The sequence below is a fragment of the Scyliorhinus canicula genome, chromosome 10 (assembly GCF_902713615.1).
Source record: "Scyliorhinus canicula chromosome 10, sScyCan1.1, whole genome shotgun sequence".
Lineage (NCBI taxonomy): Eukaryota > Metazoa > Chordata > Chondrichthyes > Carcharhiniformes > Scyliorhinidae > Scyliorhinus > Scyliorhinus canicula.
Genome location: NC_052155.1, coordinates 167,586,347 through 167,602,202, shown reverse-complemented (window position 1 = coordinate 167,602,202; position 15,856 = coordinate 167,586,347). Strand labels below are relative to the sequence as shown.

The following is a 15,856-nucleotide window of genomic DNA, read 5'->3' as shown; positions in this document are numbered from 1 at the left end:
TAACCCAACAACCCCCCCCCTAACCTTACTTATTAGGACACTACGGGTAATTTAGCATGGCCAATCCACCTAACCCGCACATCTTTGGACTGTGGGAGGAAACCGGAGCACCCGGAGGAAACCCACGCAGACACGGGGAGGACGTGCAGACTCCGCACAGACAGTGTCCCAGCCGGGAACCGAACCTGGGACCCTGGAGCTGTGAAGCATTTATGCTAACCACCATGCCACCATGCTACCGTGCTGCCCCTTTTAAGTCACTTCATAGTGCAAAATGGACCATTAGACTTTCTCTCAGGGAAAGAAAAATGATTCAATTGAAAAAGAAGGGAAAGTAAACAATGATGGACGGAAAGATGTGCATATTGACTCTTTGGCTTTAAACAAATGGACTAAATCAAATATAAATCCATCTTGGCTGCAGGAACTTAGATTATGTTGCATGATACAGCACTCCTGTCATTACAAAATAGTGTGCGCTATTAACAGAAAATGGGACAGCCACTGGCACATTATAAGTGTGACTTATGTCCAAATGATATACTCATCATTGTCACATGTGAGCGGATTTATTCTCAACTTGTTTATATTAATCTGATATCCAGTTTGATGATCAATTCTCACATATTGGTTTTGAGTAAAAGGTTACAGATATGTTATATAAATGAATCCAGGCAAGCTTCGGGAGTCATTAATCAAATGATGTATGAACTAAAGTCTAAAAACCTCAAACTGTAGATGTCTTTCATTGCTAATCCTTCGATTTAATGTGAATCATTGTAGTCTGAACAGTGGCAGGGTGTGATGATCTTATGTGTTGCCCTGTATGTGTTCACAGAGCTGGAGGCAGAGGAATGGTGTAAGCTTCTTTCCGTTGAATGCTTAGGATCCAGACTCAATGACATCAGCTTTGGGGAGCCAGATCTACTAGCAGCTGGAGTTCAAAGAGAACAAAATGGTAGGTCCGCATATTATTCACTCAACCAATAACGATATTGAGCGCTTTAGCTTTTGGTATGGAGCCATTTTGCTAAAGTGCTTTTTACTCTTTGAAGGATTGATGCACAATGTGACCTAGTTTATAATGCATTCATATTTGTTTTTCCCTTATTATTGCCTATCCACCTCAGTTTATACCATTCTTATTCAGAGGGTCAGATGCAACATCTCATCAGCATCACAGCTGTTGTCATCAGTCCATCTCTGTGGTCAGTTTATAGACTAATCTCCCAATATGCTTGACGACACTTTTGCAGGGTAGTTTTACCAGTTCGCAGATACAACTGTCAATCTTATAGGATTACCTAGGATATGCAGCACATAAACAGGCCACTTGACCCAAGCAGTCCATTTCAGTGTTTATGCCATTCAAGCCCCCTCCCATCTTTTCTCATCTAAATCTATCTTTGTAACGTTTTATTTCCTTCTCCCTCATGTAATTGTCTAGTTTCCCCTTCCATGTTATTCACTTCAACCATTCCCTGTGGTAACAGGTTTAGCATTCTTAACATTCTTTGGTTGAAGAAGATTCTTCTGAATTCCCTGTTGGATTTCTTGGTGACTATCTTAATGATGGCCACTAGTTTTCCTCTTCCTCACAAGAGGAATCATTTTCTCTGTATCCAGTCTGTCAAAATCTTTCATAATTTTAAAGACTTCTATTAGGTCACCCTTTTCTCAAGTGAGAGGAGACCCAGCCGGTCTTTCTGGATACACTGGATACACTTTCTGGTATCATCGTTATAAAGCTTCTCTGTACCTTTATATCCATTTTGTAATCTGGCAACGAGAACTGCGCACAGATACTCTTTCAAGTGTGGTCTAAGGTTCAATACAGATTTAGCATAACTGCCCTACATTATAATGCTGTTTCCCTCAAGATAGAGGCCGAATGATTGAGTAGCTGTCCTCGCTAAATTGTGGCACAACATGTAGTGATCGGTGTATTTGTCCCTCTGCCCCACCCAGACTTGCACCTTGATGCACAATCAATTGCACGAAAGACTCAGATTGGTACAACTGTGGCTTTATTACAGTCAGATGCGTGGCCTCCTGCTGCAGCTGGCCAAATGGCTGATCAGGAGGAGGTCATGCATATTTATACGGCTCCTTGTGGGCGGAGCTAGCCGGCAGGGGCTACCGGCGAACCTGTAGTGCAGGTCCTGCCTTACATCCTCTAACACAGGTGCACACAGTGGATCACCACACACCTTCCAAGTAATAAGTGACCTCTGTATTCTTCTGATCAAAATGTACTACCTCACACTTGTCTGTGTTGATCTTCATTCGCCAATTATGCAAGTTTATTAATGTCCATCTGTAATTTCAGGCAGTCCTCCTCAGTGTTAACTATCTCCACCAATTTGGTGTCATCCACAAATTTAGAAATTGTATTTTTGATTCCAAAGTCCACCTCATTCGTGTAAATTTCAAACAGCAGTGGTCCCAGCTCTGAATCTTGTGGAGCACCACTCTCGTGGAGGAAGCTGGAAGAGTAGGTAGTTTGCAGTGTCCAAATGTTAGGTGACATTGCTGGGTTACAGAGATAGGATGGGGTCGGGTTTGGGTAGGGTGCTCTTTCGGGTGCCGGTGTAGACCCGATGGGCCAAATAGCCCCTTCTGCATTGTAAATTCTATGATTATGCAGTTTGTGTGATGACCTCCTTAAAAATGTCTACCTAACTAAAATTGAATTCACATCAACAACTTCACTTCCTGCTTATGTTACATAGAACATAGAACATAGAACGATACAGCGCAGTACAGGCCCTTCGGCCCTCGATGTTGCACCGACATGGAAAAAAAAACTAAAGGCCATCTAACCTACACTATGCCCTTATCATCCATATGCTTATCCAATAAACTTTTAAATGCAATTTAAAAACAATTTTGAAACACAGCATAATTAAAGTGCATAAAATGGTAATTAAAATGAACCCGAGTAATAAGTTAAAGATCACCAGAAGCTCCAGAAAATGGAGGGTTCTAGAACAGTTTAGATTTCCCTACTTTACAAATGAGTTGGTTTGTGTAAGCAGTCACTTCCTAGTACAGAACTTGAATATTGCTGAAAAGAGAGACATGTTGCCAAAGGTTTTCATCTTGCACTCATCAGGACACAAGAATACCAAATTTCAAATGATCGCAACTATTTATACTGCAGGACAAAAGGAATGCTGATTGGTTGGCAAGTTGACGCTGCCCGGCAAGGGATTGTCATGGAGAAAGCAACAGGGAAATATAGGCTTCTGGGTAATTCAGAAAATGTGCACGGATTGGACATATTACTTTTGTTTGCAGGGAATGGGTCCCTGTTTTTGAATGCAAGTCACTTAAAGCAGGACATCTTTTTAGACTGATGGCAGCATCCTGTTAATGAACAATTCAGTTTGCATCGGCACTGTATAGTCGGAACATAAAACAGCTTGTCTAAATTGTTGTTCATATTTTTGAGCTATTTGCCTTTTCGGGTGATTTGAGGTAGACCCAGCACTTTTCGAATCCCGACAGTGCAAAAAGGAGACCGTTCAGCCCATCGAGTCTGCATCGACGCTCCGAAAGAGCACCCTACCTGGGCCCAATCCCCTGCCCTATCCCTGTAACCCCATTTAACCTTTGGACACTAAGGGGCAATTTAGAATGGCTAATCCACCTAACCTGCACATCTTTGGACTGTGGGAGGAAACCGGAGCACCCGGAGGAAATCCAAGCAAACACGGGGAGAACGTGCAAACTCCACACAGTCACCTGAGCTCGGAATCGAACCAGGGTCCCCGGCGCTGTGAGGCAGCAGTGCTAACCACTGTGCCACCTTACCACCCTGTTGATTATTCTTTTTCTTAAAAGAATATAGAGGGTCAGGGGTTGGGTGCATCATTACCCCTGAGCATGACATTCTGGTTTAATTAGTTATGTTTCTTTTAGACATTTTGTCTTCATTCCAGTGTCCCACCAGGGGTGATCAACCCCTCTCATTTTTGTTTAATTTACTGATTTTTCATTTTATTCAAAAGAGCATAAAGAGAGTCAGGTGGAGATCATGTAGTGCAGTGGTAACATCCCTACCTCCGATCTAGAAGCTCGTGGTTCAAGTCTCACTTCAAGACTTGATGGCCATGGAAGGAGTATGCATAATGAGGCCAAACAGGTTGATTATCAGACTGTAAATCCTCCCAATACACCTGTTGGCAGGTGGGACGATCAGAAGAATTTCCAAAACAGACAAACTGCAGAAGGCAATCACAAACTACTGCCATATATGCTAAGCATAATTATGGGCATGGTATCTGGAGGAGGATGGATGTCTGCGAGATGAATGTATAATGTATTTTAAGGGGCAGCAGGGTAGCATGGTGGTTAGCATAAATGCTTCACAGCTCCAGGGTCCCAGGTTCGATTCCCGGCTGGGTCACTGTCTGTGTGGAGTCTGCACGTCCTCCCCGTGTGTGTGTGGGTTTCCTCCGGGTGCTCCGGTTTCCTCCCACAGTCCAAAGATGTGCGGGTTAGGTGGGTTGGCCATGCTAAATTGCCCGTAGTGTCCTTAAAAAAAAGTAAGGTTAAGGGGGGGGGGGGTTGTTGGGTTACGGGTATAGGGTGGATACGTGGGTTTGAGTAGGGTGATCATGGCTCGGCACAACATTGAGGGCCGAAGGGCCTGTTCTGTGCTGTACTGTTCTATGTTCTATGTATTTTATATCTGTTGCAGTAATGTTTTCAAAAGCCTGAGTTTGGGTATATATCTATTATTAAATAATCTAGATTAAGTTATCCAAACTCCGTGGCTGCAAAAGGTGCAATTAAGATGTCATAAAAGCGGGATAATCATTCATTCCAACCATATATGTTGGTGATTTCCTGGAAAGTAGATAATTTGAGACATTGGGTGGAATTCTCCAGCCGCGCCCACCTGGTTACTGGAAATCCTGCCCGATGTTAATGGACCGTGACATGGTCCGCGTCCCTGATCTTGCGGCGGGCTGGGCGGAAGAATCTAGTCCATTGTGTTTAGAGTTAGGTAAGCAGATCAGGGCATTTGAGTGGGACATATGATGGGAGGAGCTATGTCTTTAGAAGCATGTTTAGTTTAGTCTGCTAGGAGCTTTAAGCTGGGCAATAGATTTTGCCAAATGCTGCCTGGTTAAGCAATAGTCTGACACAGGCATGAGTATTGTTTCCTGAAAGGATCTCTCTCTGTCTCTTCAAGCAGTCTTTCAAAGAATCTCTATACAAGGGAACAGCAAATAACTCTGAGTTTGCTAACTTTATTTATAAGTGTTTTTTTTAAATTTAGAGTACCCAATTATTTTTTTCCTATTTAAGGGGCAATTTAGCGTGCCCAATCTACCTAACCGGCACATCTTTGGGTTGTGGGGGTGAAACCCACGCAGACATGGGGAGAATGTGCAAACTCCACACGGACAGTGACCCAGTGCTGGAATTCGAACCCGGGTCCTCAGCACTGCAGTCCCAGTGCTAACCACTGCGCCACGTGCCGCTCCCATTTATAAGTGTTTTTGACCTGTGATGGGTTTTGCTTAATTGGAGATCGAGACGGTATAAGTTAGTAGTTAAAAAGAGTTTCCTTTTATTTTAATAATTGTTGAACTGTTAATTGAAAAGATTTTTCTGTGATGTCAATGTGTTCAATCCTGTATTAAAAATAAAGTTTGTTTTAATATATAAAATACCTAATTGGTCAGTTGAATCGCTGCTGGAGCGAAGGATCCTTTCTTCACAATTTGAAAAGAAGAAAGTGTTTGTGGTTCTTGACCGGAATCCTAACAAATGTTAGGGTCTGGTCTGGGATCTTAGCACTTGATACTGGTGTCTTGGTTGCAAAATGTTCAATTCATCAGTATTATTACGAACATGTCCAGGTGCCCGACGATGGGAGCACATGGTGTCCATTGGTAATAGCTTAAGGCTGTCTATGACATTGGGGGTGGGGGGGGGGGGTAAAGAGTAGGCAGAGCGGAGAGCCTCGTTGCCTGCGTGGGGTTGGGGGGGGACGAACTCGGGCATTGTTTTCGGAGATAAACATACCAGTTCTCAGTCAGAGACTGACACCCTGACAAATTTTGGAATAATTCCATCCATAGTGTTTAATGAGATACCCTTACTGCTGCGCAAGCCACCCATAAAAAATTGGGCAAATGAAATTGGACATAGAACATGATAAATCATTGGAAAGGCAGGAAATTTGCAACTTACCCAATCAGTTCATTATTGAATCCCTTTAACACAATCTAACATCTCTAACCAGAACGTTAAAGAAGTGTCAATGGACTCAGGTGATCGGAGTTGAAAGGAAACAAAGCGAATTGTCTTAAAGTAACATCAACAATTTACTCATTCATCTTGTCACCGTTCAAACATCCTGCTGAACTATGCCGGGTTGGTTAATGATGAGTACACAAAAGCTATTGAAAAGATTCGTGAAAAATGTGATATAAGCAAAAAATATTGGAGAACACAATCACAGCCTATTGCAAGATATGACACTTTTGTGAAGTAGTCGCCATGGATATAAAGGTGTGGGATAAGGATAGAAACATTGTCAGTTTGCATTTTAAAACTGTGGCAATACAATTCAGTTTTTCTCAGTAATACATGATAAAGACAAAAGACTGTGGATGAAATCATGGAAAGTGGACAGGGACTGAACCCTCCAACTAACCTGCACAGTTTTGGAAAGTAAGGGCCAATTTAGCATGGCCAATCCACCTAGCCTTTGGACTGTGAGAGGAAACCGGAGAAAACTCATCAGACATGGGGATACTGTGCAAACTCCACACAGTCACCCAAGATCTGAATCGAACCCGGATCTCTGGCGCTTTGAGACAGCAGCGCTAACCACTGTGCTGCTAGACAGGTAGTGAGATTCATAGACTGACAAAATTAGGTAAGATCTTGGAAAGCTAGAAAATGCAGTGTTCCCACAGCACATCTGGAAGTGACTGGCCCCAGAAAACATCCAAAATCGTCACCTAGCACCTTACCTACTCTATTCTCCTCCTTGCAGGCTGTGGGAGGGCGAGGTCACGTAGCAGCAGTGCAGAAAGAGATGGGACGACAAGTAGAGGCTGTACTTTGACTAGAACAAGATCACGCAATAATCGAGGACTGCCGAGAAGTAGAAGCCTATGTCATCGGGACATTTGAAAAGAGAGGCAAAACAGAAAGAGTTGCGTAGTTTGAAAGAATTTGGTGCCTATTCAAGAGGCGGGATGGTGGCACAGTGGATGGCTTCTATCTGCACTGTAAGGATTCTATAATTCTATGATTCTAAGAGCCAGGTATTGGACAGCGAGCTTTATCACGTGGGTAAATATATATGGAAAACATACTTCATGCTAGAACATATAAGTCTAAAATAAGGTGAGTGATTTGAAGTTTCAAAGAGAGACTTGATGATCAAGATGTTAGAGTAGAGCAGGAAAAGTGAGTGTGAAGTTTTTCTGAGCTCCCTTACCCACATAATCATGGAAATGTAGGTCCACAAATATAAAAACTGTATTTTTGCAGGATTTCAAATAGAATTTCAAAGAGAAGTGTTTTGGAAACTGAAGATGCAAATGATGTCGAAGGGAAGCTGTGGAAATTAAACAAATTGATTAAACAAATTCAATGGCATTGCCATTGCTGAATCCCCCACTATCAATATCTTGCGGGTTCCCATTGACCACAACTCAACTGGACTAGCCAGATAAATTCTGTGACTAGAAGAGCAGGTCAGAGGCTAGGAATCCTACGGTGAGTAACCCACCTCTTTACGTCCTGCAAAAGCCTGCCCAACATCTACAAGGGACAAGTCAGGAGTTTGATGGAATACTTTCCACTAGCCTGATGATTGCAGTTCCAACATCACTCAAGAAGCTTGACACCATTCAGCACAAAGCAGTCCTTTTGATTGGCACCCATCCACATACATTCAGTCCCTCCTGCACTGACGTACAGTAGTAGCAGTGTGCACCATTTCTGAGATGTACTGCATGATCTCATCACAGCCAGCACCTTCCTAACCCATGACCACTACCATCTGGAAGGGCAAAGGGCAGCAAACCAATGGGCCTGGATTTTCCAGAAATCTGCAGCAGGTTATCCCGCGGTGGAGGCGATGAGCCATTGTCTACCGTCGGGATCTCCCAGTCCCGCCATAGACAACGGCCTTTTACATGACATGTCAGCCCAGCCACCAGGGAACCTGCCACAGAAGGTCAACCTCGGCAGGACTGAGATCCCACCAGCAGAAAGGGCTAGACAATCCCACCGATGGGAGTACCACTACGTGGCAGTTCCCATCCAAGCCACTCACCATCCTGACTTGGAAATATATCACCGTTCTTTTACTGTAGCTGGGTCAAAATCTTGAACCACCCTCCCTAACCGCATTATGCATGTACTTACCATCACTACTTTCTCAAGGGCAATTTGGAATGGGTGATAATTGCTGTCCTAGCTATGAATGAATGAATAAAATGAGATTGAATGAGCCTTGGGCGAAATTCTCCCAAAGGGAGACAAAGTGCTGCTCCTTGCCCCCTATTCTCCCCCCCCCCCCCCCCGGGCTACGAGCAGCGGCGCGTTAGTCTCGCGCGCCGGGCCTTGACGCTTGCGTCAAAGCGGCGCGGCCTGAATGATGCGGCCGGCGGCGCCTAAATGACATCACTCGCGCATGCGCGGTTGCCGTCTTCCCCTCCGCTGCCCCGCAAGACATGGAGGATTGATCTTGCGGGGCGGCGGAGGGAAAAGAGTGCGTCTTTCAGAGATGCCGGCCCGACGATCGGTGGGCACTGATCGCAGGCCAGACCCCTCCTGAGCACGCCCCTGGTGCTCGATCCTCCCTCCGCCCCCCCCCCCCCCCCCCACAGACCCCACATGCAGCGGCCGCGCGATGTTCACGCAGGCAGCGACCAGGTGTGGTTGGCGCCGGCGTGAACCGGTCGGATTCGACAGGCCGCCCGGACTCGACCGGAGCGGCGATTCTCCGAGCGGCCTGTCGCAAAACGCGACATGCCATTTTGGGGGGGTGGGAGAATCGCGTGGGGGTGCCAGGGCAGCGTGGTGTGAATCGCCCGGCACTCCCGCGATTCTCCCACCCGGCGTGGGGGTCGGAGAATCGCGCCCATAGTGTCTTGCTGAAATTACATTGTATTCAGCAGAAAGCAAACCCAGCAATGTTCTACTGATATCACAAAGAGAATCTCTCAGGCATCTTTATGATGCATGTCAATGATTTTCTAAGGGGAGGTTCTGTTGAATTTCAACAATTTAGTAGCGATAACAGAAAAGGAGAATTTAAGATTGGAAATTAAGCATGATGGGCCATTAATTATATAGGGTTACACATTAGGTAATAATATTAATAATACGATTAAGTCAGGAGTAACTTGGAAACAAGAACTATATCTAGAAAGTGTTAAGCATGTCACGATAAATCAGACCTGGTCCTCGCAGAAAGAGTCCAAAGCAAAAACAGAGCTATTAAGAAGCTTGATTGGACTGTTAAACTGGCTAGGCATCCAGACAAGACCTGATGTCGGGTATGATGTATTGGACGGAGTGCTGTGAATGAAATACGCTGCAGTTAAGAAGGTTTGGAGGGCAAATTAAACATTAAAGATGGGCTGGTTTAGCTCAGTGGGCTAGATAGCTGGTTTGTAATGCAGAACAAGGCCAGCAGCACGGGTTAAATTCCCGTACCAGCTTACCCAAACAGGTACCGGAATGTGGCGACTAGGGGCTTTTCACAGTAACTTCATACTTGTGACAATAAAAGGTTATTATTGTTAAATTCTGAGAAATGCGCGCTCAAGTTTCGAACCTTGGGTGATCTGAAAAATATGAAGTTAATCCCTTTTAGCACCCATGCCAATCTTCTGGATGTATAGCTGGGTTCATCATTCTCTGAAAAGTGGTAAGTGTTTTCCCTTGGCATGGAAAGCCAAGAAAATAAGGAGGGTGGTTAAAAGTACCTGAGCTGCAGAAACACTGGCATTAGTGGAAGAGATAGATATGCAATTGGAAAAACCGGTACAAAGGGACATTATGAGAAAAGATTACACATTGAATGCTCCGTGGATAACCGTTCTCTTTGGGATAATGTTCAGTCAACAAAGAATATCACCAGGCAAAGTTTAACGGTTGACCTTGATCGTGTAAAGAAAATGTTGGAGAGATAAGTAGTTTCTAAACTAAAATGGGTCGACACAGGTCACTAATTAGCAGAATAATTTATAAAGAGAATGTTTGCTCAAAAGAATTGCCAGAGGTCCGAGCAAGGGGACCTCCTGTGTTATGATGAGTTGTAAGAAATATGGGAAACCATTTTATTTTCCGCTCCAGCATCCCAGGTTCAATTCCTGGCTTGGGTCACTGTTTGTGCGGAGTATGCATGTTCTCCCCATGTCTGCGTTGGTTTCCTCCGGGTGTTCCAGTTTCCTAACGCAGTCGAAAGATGTGCAGGTTAGGTGGATTGGCCATGCTAAATTGCCCTTAGTGTAAAAGACGGTTAGGTGGGGTTACGGGGTTAGGGTGGAGGTATGGGCTTAAGTGGGGTGCACTTTCCAAGGGTCAGTGCAGACCCGATGGGCAGAATGGCCTCCTCCTGCACTTTAAATTCTATGATTGCTTTGTAATTGTTGAAGCATGTAATAAAGCTTTTATTACATGGTTGGCTGATTATATTATCAAGATGATGAGCACTGTTTGGTTAAGGTGATTAGCATTGTTTGGTTAAGGACTGAAAGCACATATAAAGCGAATCCTCATGTGCTTCAGGCCTTCCATGACTAGTGGGAACCATGGGGGTTGGGGTGCCCCTGTAGAATCCACCAAAGTTGCACACATGAACCAGCAGGTAGAAAACAATAACAACTTTTATTCAATATAGAATAAGTCACCACTTCCCAAACGGTCCCCCTCCCCAACCTGAACCAGGTCAGGATTTATATACAAGAGAAGATTCCCCTGATTAAGGGGAACACTGTCCCCTATCGGGGAAGTTCATATGCTGTGAAGGTCATAGGATATCAGATTGTCCTTATACTGTGACCTTATGTTGTCCTCATACTGTGTCCTTATACTGTTATAACAGCCACTGAGTTGGTAGTTAGGGGACAGAGATGTGGAATGCTGCATCTTGTGAATAAACCTACTATCAAGGAAACCATTTGTGTCCTGTTTCATATTTCGGCATCTATTTTGGATCCATTTAACAGCTGGCATCGTTTCACCTTCAATGACATGCAAGTCAGCCCGTCTCCTGTTCTGCTTCATTTGATCCAGCCTGTAGGTTTCCAATTACCGGAAGCTAGGTGACTCTTCTTAAAGAAGTAGCACTGATAGACTGTAACAAACCTGAGAACCTTTGTACAGCCATAGAAGAGAGGCAGGCAGGTGAGCTGAATGACCTCCTGGACTGCTCACTGCTTGGGCCTGTTGAAGGCCATCTTGACCAGGCCCTGAAACAGTCCCTCGAGGAGGGCCTCCGAGCTACTTGTCCACTTCCCAGGAGGCTGCTGTTATAGGCAGGTGCAGCCCATTGATAATGTCAACCTTGGCTCTAATAACACCTTCGGTCAACGTTATTTATGCTGCAACCGGGTGGGGTGCTGGGGGGGACAGAGATCATTTTGCCATCACAGCCATTCTTGCTATTTTAATGAGTCATTGACTTAGTAATGCTGCTAAAATCCTTTCATGGGCTGGAGTTTTGTCTGCTCGTGGCGATGTAAATTGATTCACAAAACGCGGAACATGGGGTTTCCTGGCGAAAAATAATTTTCCTGTGCCGCCATTCTCGGGGTTGGGAAGGCAAAATGCATGTGGACTCCCTCTGAACTCCAGGAGGTCACCATAAAGTGGACTCGACAGGTTAACCCTGTTTCTCTCTTCACAGATGCTGCCAGTGCTGGTGAGTCTAGCCAGCGTTTTCCGTTTTTATTTCAGAACTCCAGCATCCGCAGCATTTTGCTTTTCTTTTCATTTAATTAACTGACCTTGTCTAAAACGAATGTTCTGCGAGTCTTTTGCTTTGACCTTTTTGGTGGTGCTTGATGCTGTCTGCTCAGTGTGGCAGCGCGCAATTCTGCTGAACATTCCCCGCCAAGGTGTTGTAGGTTAGAAGTCGCCACCCGCTGGGTCAGAAGTGAGGCGAGGGGTCTATCACTGAGCCAAGCTAACAAGATCTGGACAGCAACTGGAATAAGGCGTACAGGAGAAAATGCTGACAGAGCAGCTGTCCTGTCTAGCGGCCTAAAATTTGTTTGGACAGCATTGTAAAATAGGGAGCATCACATCGGCTGCCCATCACGTGCCCAAACAATGGTCAATGCCACTGTCTTCTTGGAAATGAATAGCAGTACAAAAGAACAAAGAACAAAGAAAATTACAGCACAGGAACAGGCCCTTCGGCCCTTCCAGCCTGCGCCGATCCAGATCCTTTATATAAATTTGTTGCCTATTTTCCAAGGTCTACTTCTCTCTGTTCCCCACCCGTTCATATATCTGTCCAGATGCATCTTAAATGATGCTATCGTGCCCGCCTCCACCACCTCCGCTGGCAAAGCATTCTAAGCGCCCACCACCCTCTGCGTAAAAAACTTCCCACTCACATCTCCCTTAAACTTTCCCCCTCTCACCTTGAAATCGTGACCCCTTGTAATTGACACCCCCACTCTTGGAAAAAGCTTGTTGCTATCCACCCTGTCCATACTTCTCATAATTTTGTAGACCTCAATCAGGTCTCCCCTCAACCTCTGTCTTTCCAATGAAAACAATCCTAATCTACTCAACCTTTCTTCATAGCTAGCACCCTCCATACCAGGCAACATCCTGGTTAACCTCCTCAGCACCCTCTAAAGCATCCACATCCTTCTGGTAATGTGGCGACCAGAACTGCACGCAGTATTCCAAATGTGGCCTAACCAAAGTACGATACAACTGTAGCATGACCTGCCGACTCTTGTACTCAATACCCCGTCCGATGAAGGCAAGCATGCTGTATGCCTTCTTGACCACTCTATCGACCTGCATTGCCACCTTCAGGGTACAATAGACCTGAACTCACCGATCTCTCTGTACATCAATTTTCCCCAGGACTCTTCCATTGACCATATAGCCTGCTCTTGAGTTAGATCTTCCAAAATGCATCACCTCGCATTTGCCTGGATTGAACTCCATCTGCCATTTCTCTGCCCAACTCTCCAATCTATCTGTATTTTGCTGTATTCTCTGACAGTTCGCCTCGCTAACTGCAACTCCACCAATCTTAGTATCATCTGCAAACTTGCTCATCAGACCACTTATACTTTCGTCCAGATCATTTATGTATATCACAAACAACAGTGGTCCGAGCACGGATCCCTGCGGAACACCACTAGTCACCTTTCTCCATTTTGAGACACTCCCTTCCACCAGTACTCTCTGTCTCCTGTTGCCCAGCTAGTTCTTTATCCATCTAGCTATTACACCCTGAACCCCATACGACTTCACTTTTTCCATCAACCTGCCATGGGAAACTTTATCAAATGCTTTACTGAAGTCCATGTATATGACATCTACAGCCCTTCCCTCATCAATTAACTTTGTCACTTCCTCAAAGAATTCTATTAGGTTTGTAAGACATGACCTTCCCTGCACACAACCATGCTGCCTATCACTGATAAGTCTATTTTCTTCCAAATATGAATAGATCCTATCCCTCAGTATCTTCTCCAACAGTTTGCCTACCACTGACGTCAAGCTCACAGGTCTATAATTGCCTGGATTATCCCTGCTACCCTTCTTAAACAAAGGGACAACATTAGCAATTCTCTTAGTAAGTGATCTATTTGATGCCATACATTCTACGTTGCCACAAATTTCTACTGCTATGCTGACACACCCAGGCATCTCGTGGTGAGTCTTGATTGTCACATTTCAGGATCAGAGAGAAAATTCAGTGTCATGGCAGCATATGCCGAGCATTGTGGTAAAACAAATGCCTGTCTGCTTGGAAAGTAAATAAACAGTCACTGAAGGGCTGCCTTTTGCCTTTGTGAGGCTCTACCATCAGCTTATTGAAGGACTGCGAGCATGCTTTGCAGAGCAACACTGGCGCATTATGCCAAGCATGAGCACATTAACTTGGCAAACATACTTAGCTAGTGGGTGCCTTCCTCATCTGCTCTCCGGTTCAGGCTGTGGATAAGGCGATAGCTTCTTGGAGTCGATAATGCTACGTCAACGCCCTTCAAACATTGCTCATTTGAATAACGTTCTTGCACTCAGCCTGTGGGCATTTAGAGGTGCAGAGCTTGGAATTTGTGGTTCCAGCAGCTTGTGAACAACATTAAAATGAAGATAAAATAGGACGGATGCCGGAGATCTGAGTAAAATCAAAAAGTGCTGGGAAACCTCAGGTCTGGCAGCACCTGTGGCGAGAAAAACAGAGTTAATGTTTCGAGTACAAAGAAGAATCAAAATGTTAACTCTGGTTCTCTCTCCACATTTGCACTAACGCCCAAACAATGGCGTCTTGCACAGGCCGTGCTAGAAGTGGATGAAAGCAGTGCTGACAATATTTTGCTGCTGGACCTGTGCCCGTAACACCCAAACTACAGAGCCGAATCTTGCTGCCAGAGAATCTACAGCTCATGCCTCGACTCTGCATGATCCTGATATGGTGCCACACAGTAAGTATGGCAGATATTTATCCAAAAGAGGAGTCCTTGCATTGTAGTGAGGCCAGCTGAATGGAATGTAGCCACACAAGGCATCTGAAGAACAGAAATACAAGTCGTGCCACACCCGAATCAGCCGTGATAACTAAACTGTGGCCGACTGGAAATCCAGAGAGATGTTCTTGAGATGGTAGTGTTGCTCGTTCTGGGTGAGTGTGCTTTACACTCAATTTGGCTCTGTTTCGTTCCTTAGCTCTAGAGTTGCCAGGTATCGTTAAGATACCGCCACAAATTTCAAGTTCAAGTTCAGACCAATAACTCCATACACCAGTTAGTACGTTCAAACAAGACACGTTTATTATAATACAGTTATCTACTAATTATGCATATAACACTACAAGACTAGGCTAATCCTACCACTAACAGGCCAAATACTTATCTGGAATAAGGGAACTGCCGGATCAGGGAACAACGGCCTCTAGCTTTGTCCTGGATCCGCAGGCTTCCAGTCGGTGTGGACTAACGAGGTCAGGAGTGTCTACTCTCGTAGCGTGCGTTGTGTGACACTTACTTGATGGCGGCTGCTGGCCAGGCCTCTCCTCTCCGTGGTCAAGTTCGAGAGCTGCAACAAAGGCGTTCTTGTTGGGAGGGCTGGCTGAGAGAGCTGGTCAAGGAGAGACTGGCTGAGAGAGAGAGCTGGGGTCGGGGTCTCTGTCTTATACCTCTCCCAGGGTCTCGCGCCCACCTGGGCGGACCCTCTATACACTCGCAATCGATTGGGTCTCTTCCCAATCGATTGATTTGAATTTCCCCAATAACGGGACAGTCCCTCGATCACTGGGCGGTTCTTGGGGCTTATTGTTTTGGACTTCTCTTGGCGCCGAGAAGTCTGGCCTTCTATTCACTGTAGCGATTTGAGTTAACTTGTTTCCATTGTACCTGGGAATCACCGGTATCGCCTCATTAGTATGCTAACTTGTTTTCTTTCACAGTGCTGTCTGGTTTCTGCAGCAGTCAGAATACACAAGTGCTTTTGCAAGCTGCTTGCTTTTGCAACATGTCCATTTTCCCTGCATTCTTTGTAATCTTCCATTTTGTGTTGGGCAGTGGCCACCCCAGGTGGCTACACTAGGCACCAGTCGGAACAGATTCAGCCATTTGTTATTACTTCTTAAAAAGGCAGGCAGTTTACA

At 45.1% G+C, this 15,856-nt stretch overlaps 1 protein-coding gene across 1 annotated transcript in view; it reads left to right on the top strand.

Annotated features, from left to right (window-relative positions):
- Positions 1-15,856, top strand: part of dok6 (docking protein 6) — a 388,575-nt gene that overhangs the window by 277,794 nt on the left and 94,925 nt on the right. The window contains exon 4 of the mRNA XM_038810079.1: positions 839-958. Coding sequence (XP_038666007.1) covers positions 839-958 — 120 coding nt within the window. The remainder of the gene's footprint in view (positions 1-838; positions 959-15,856) is intronic.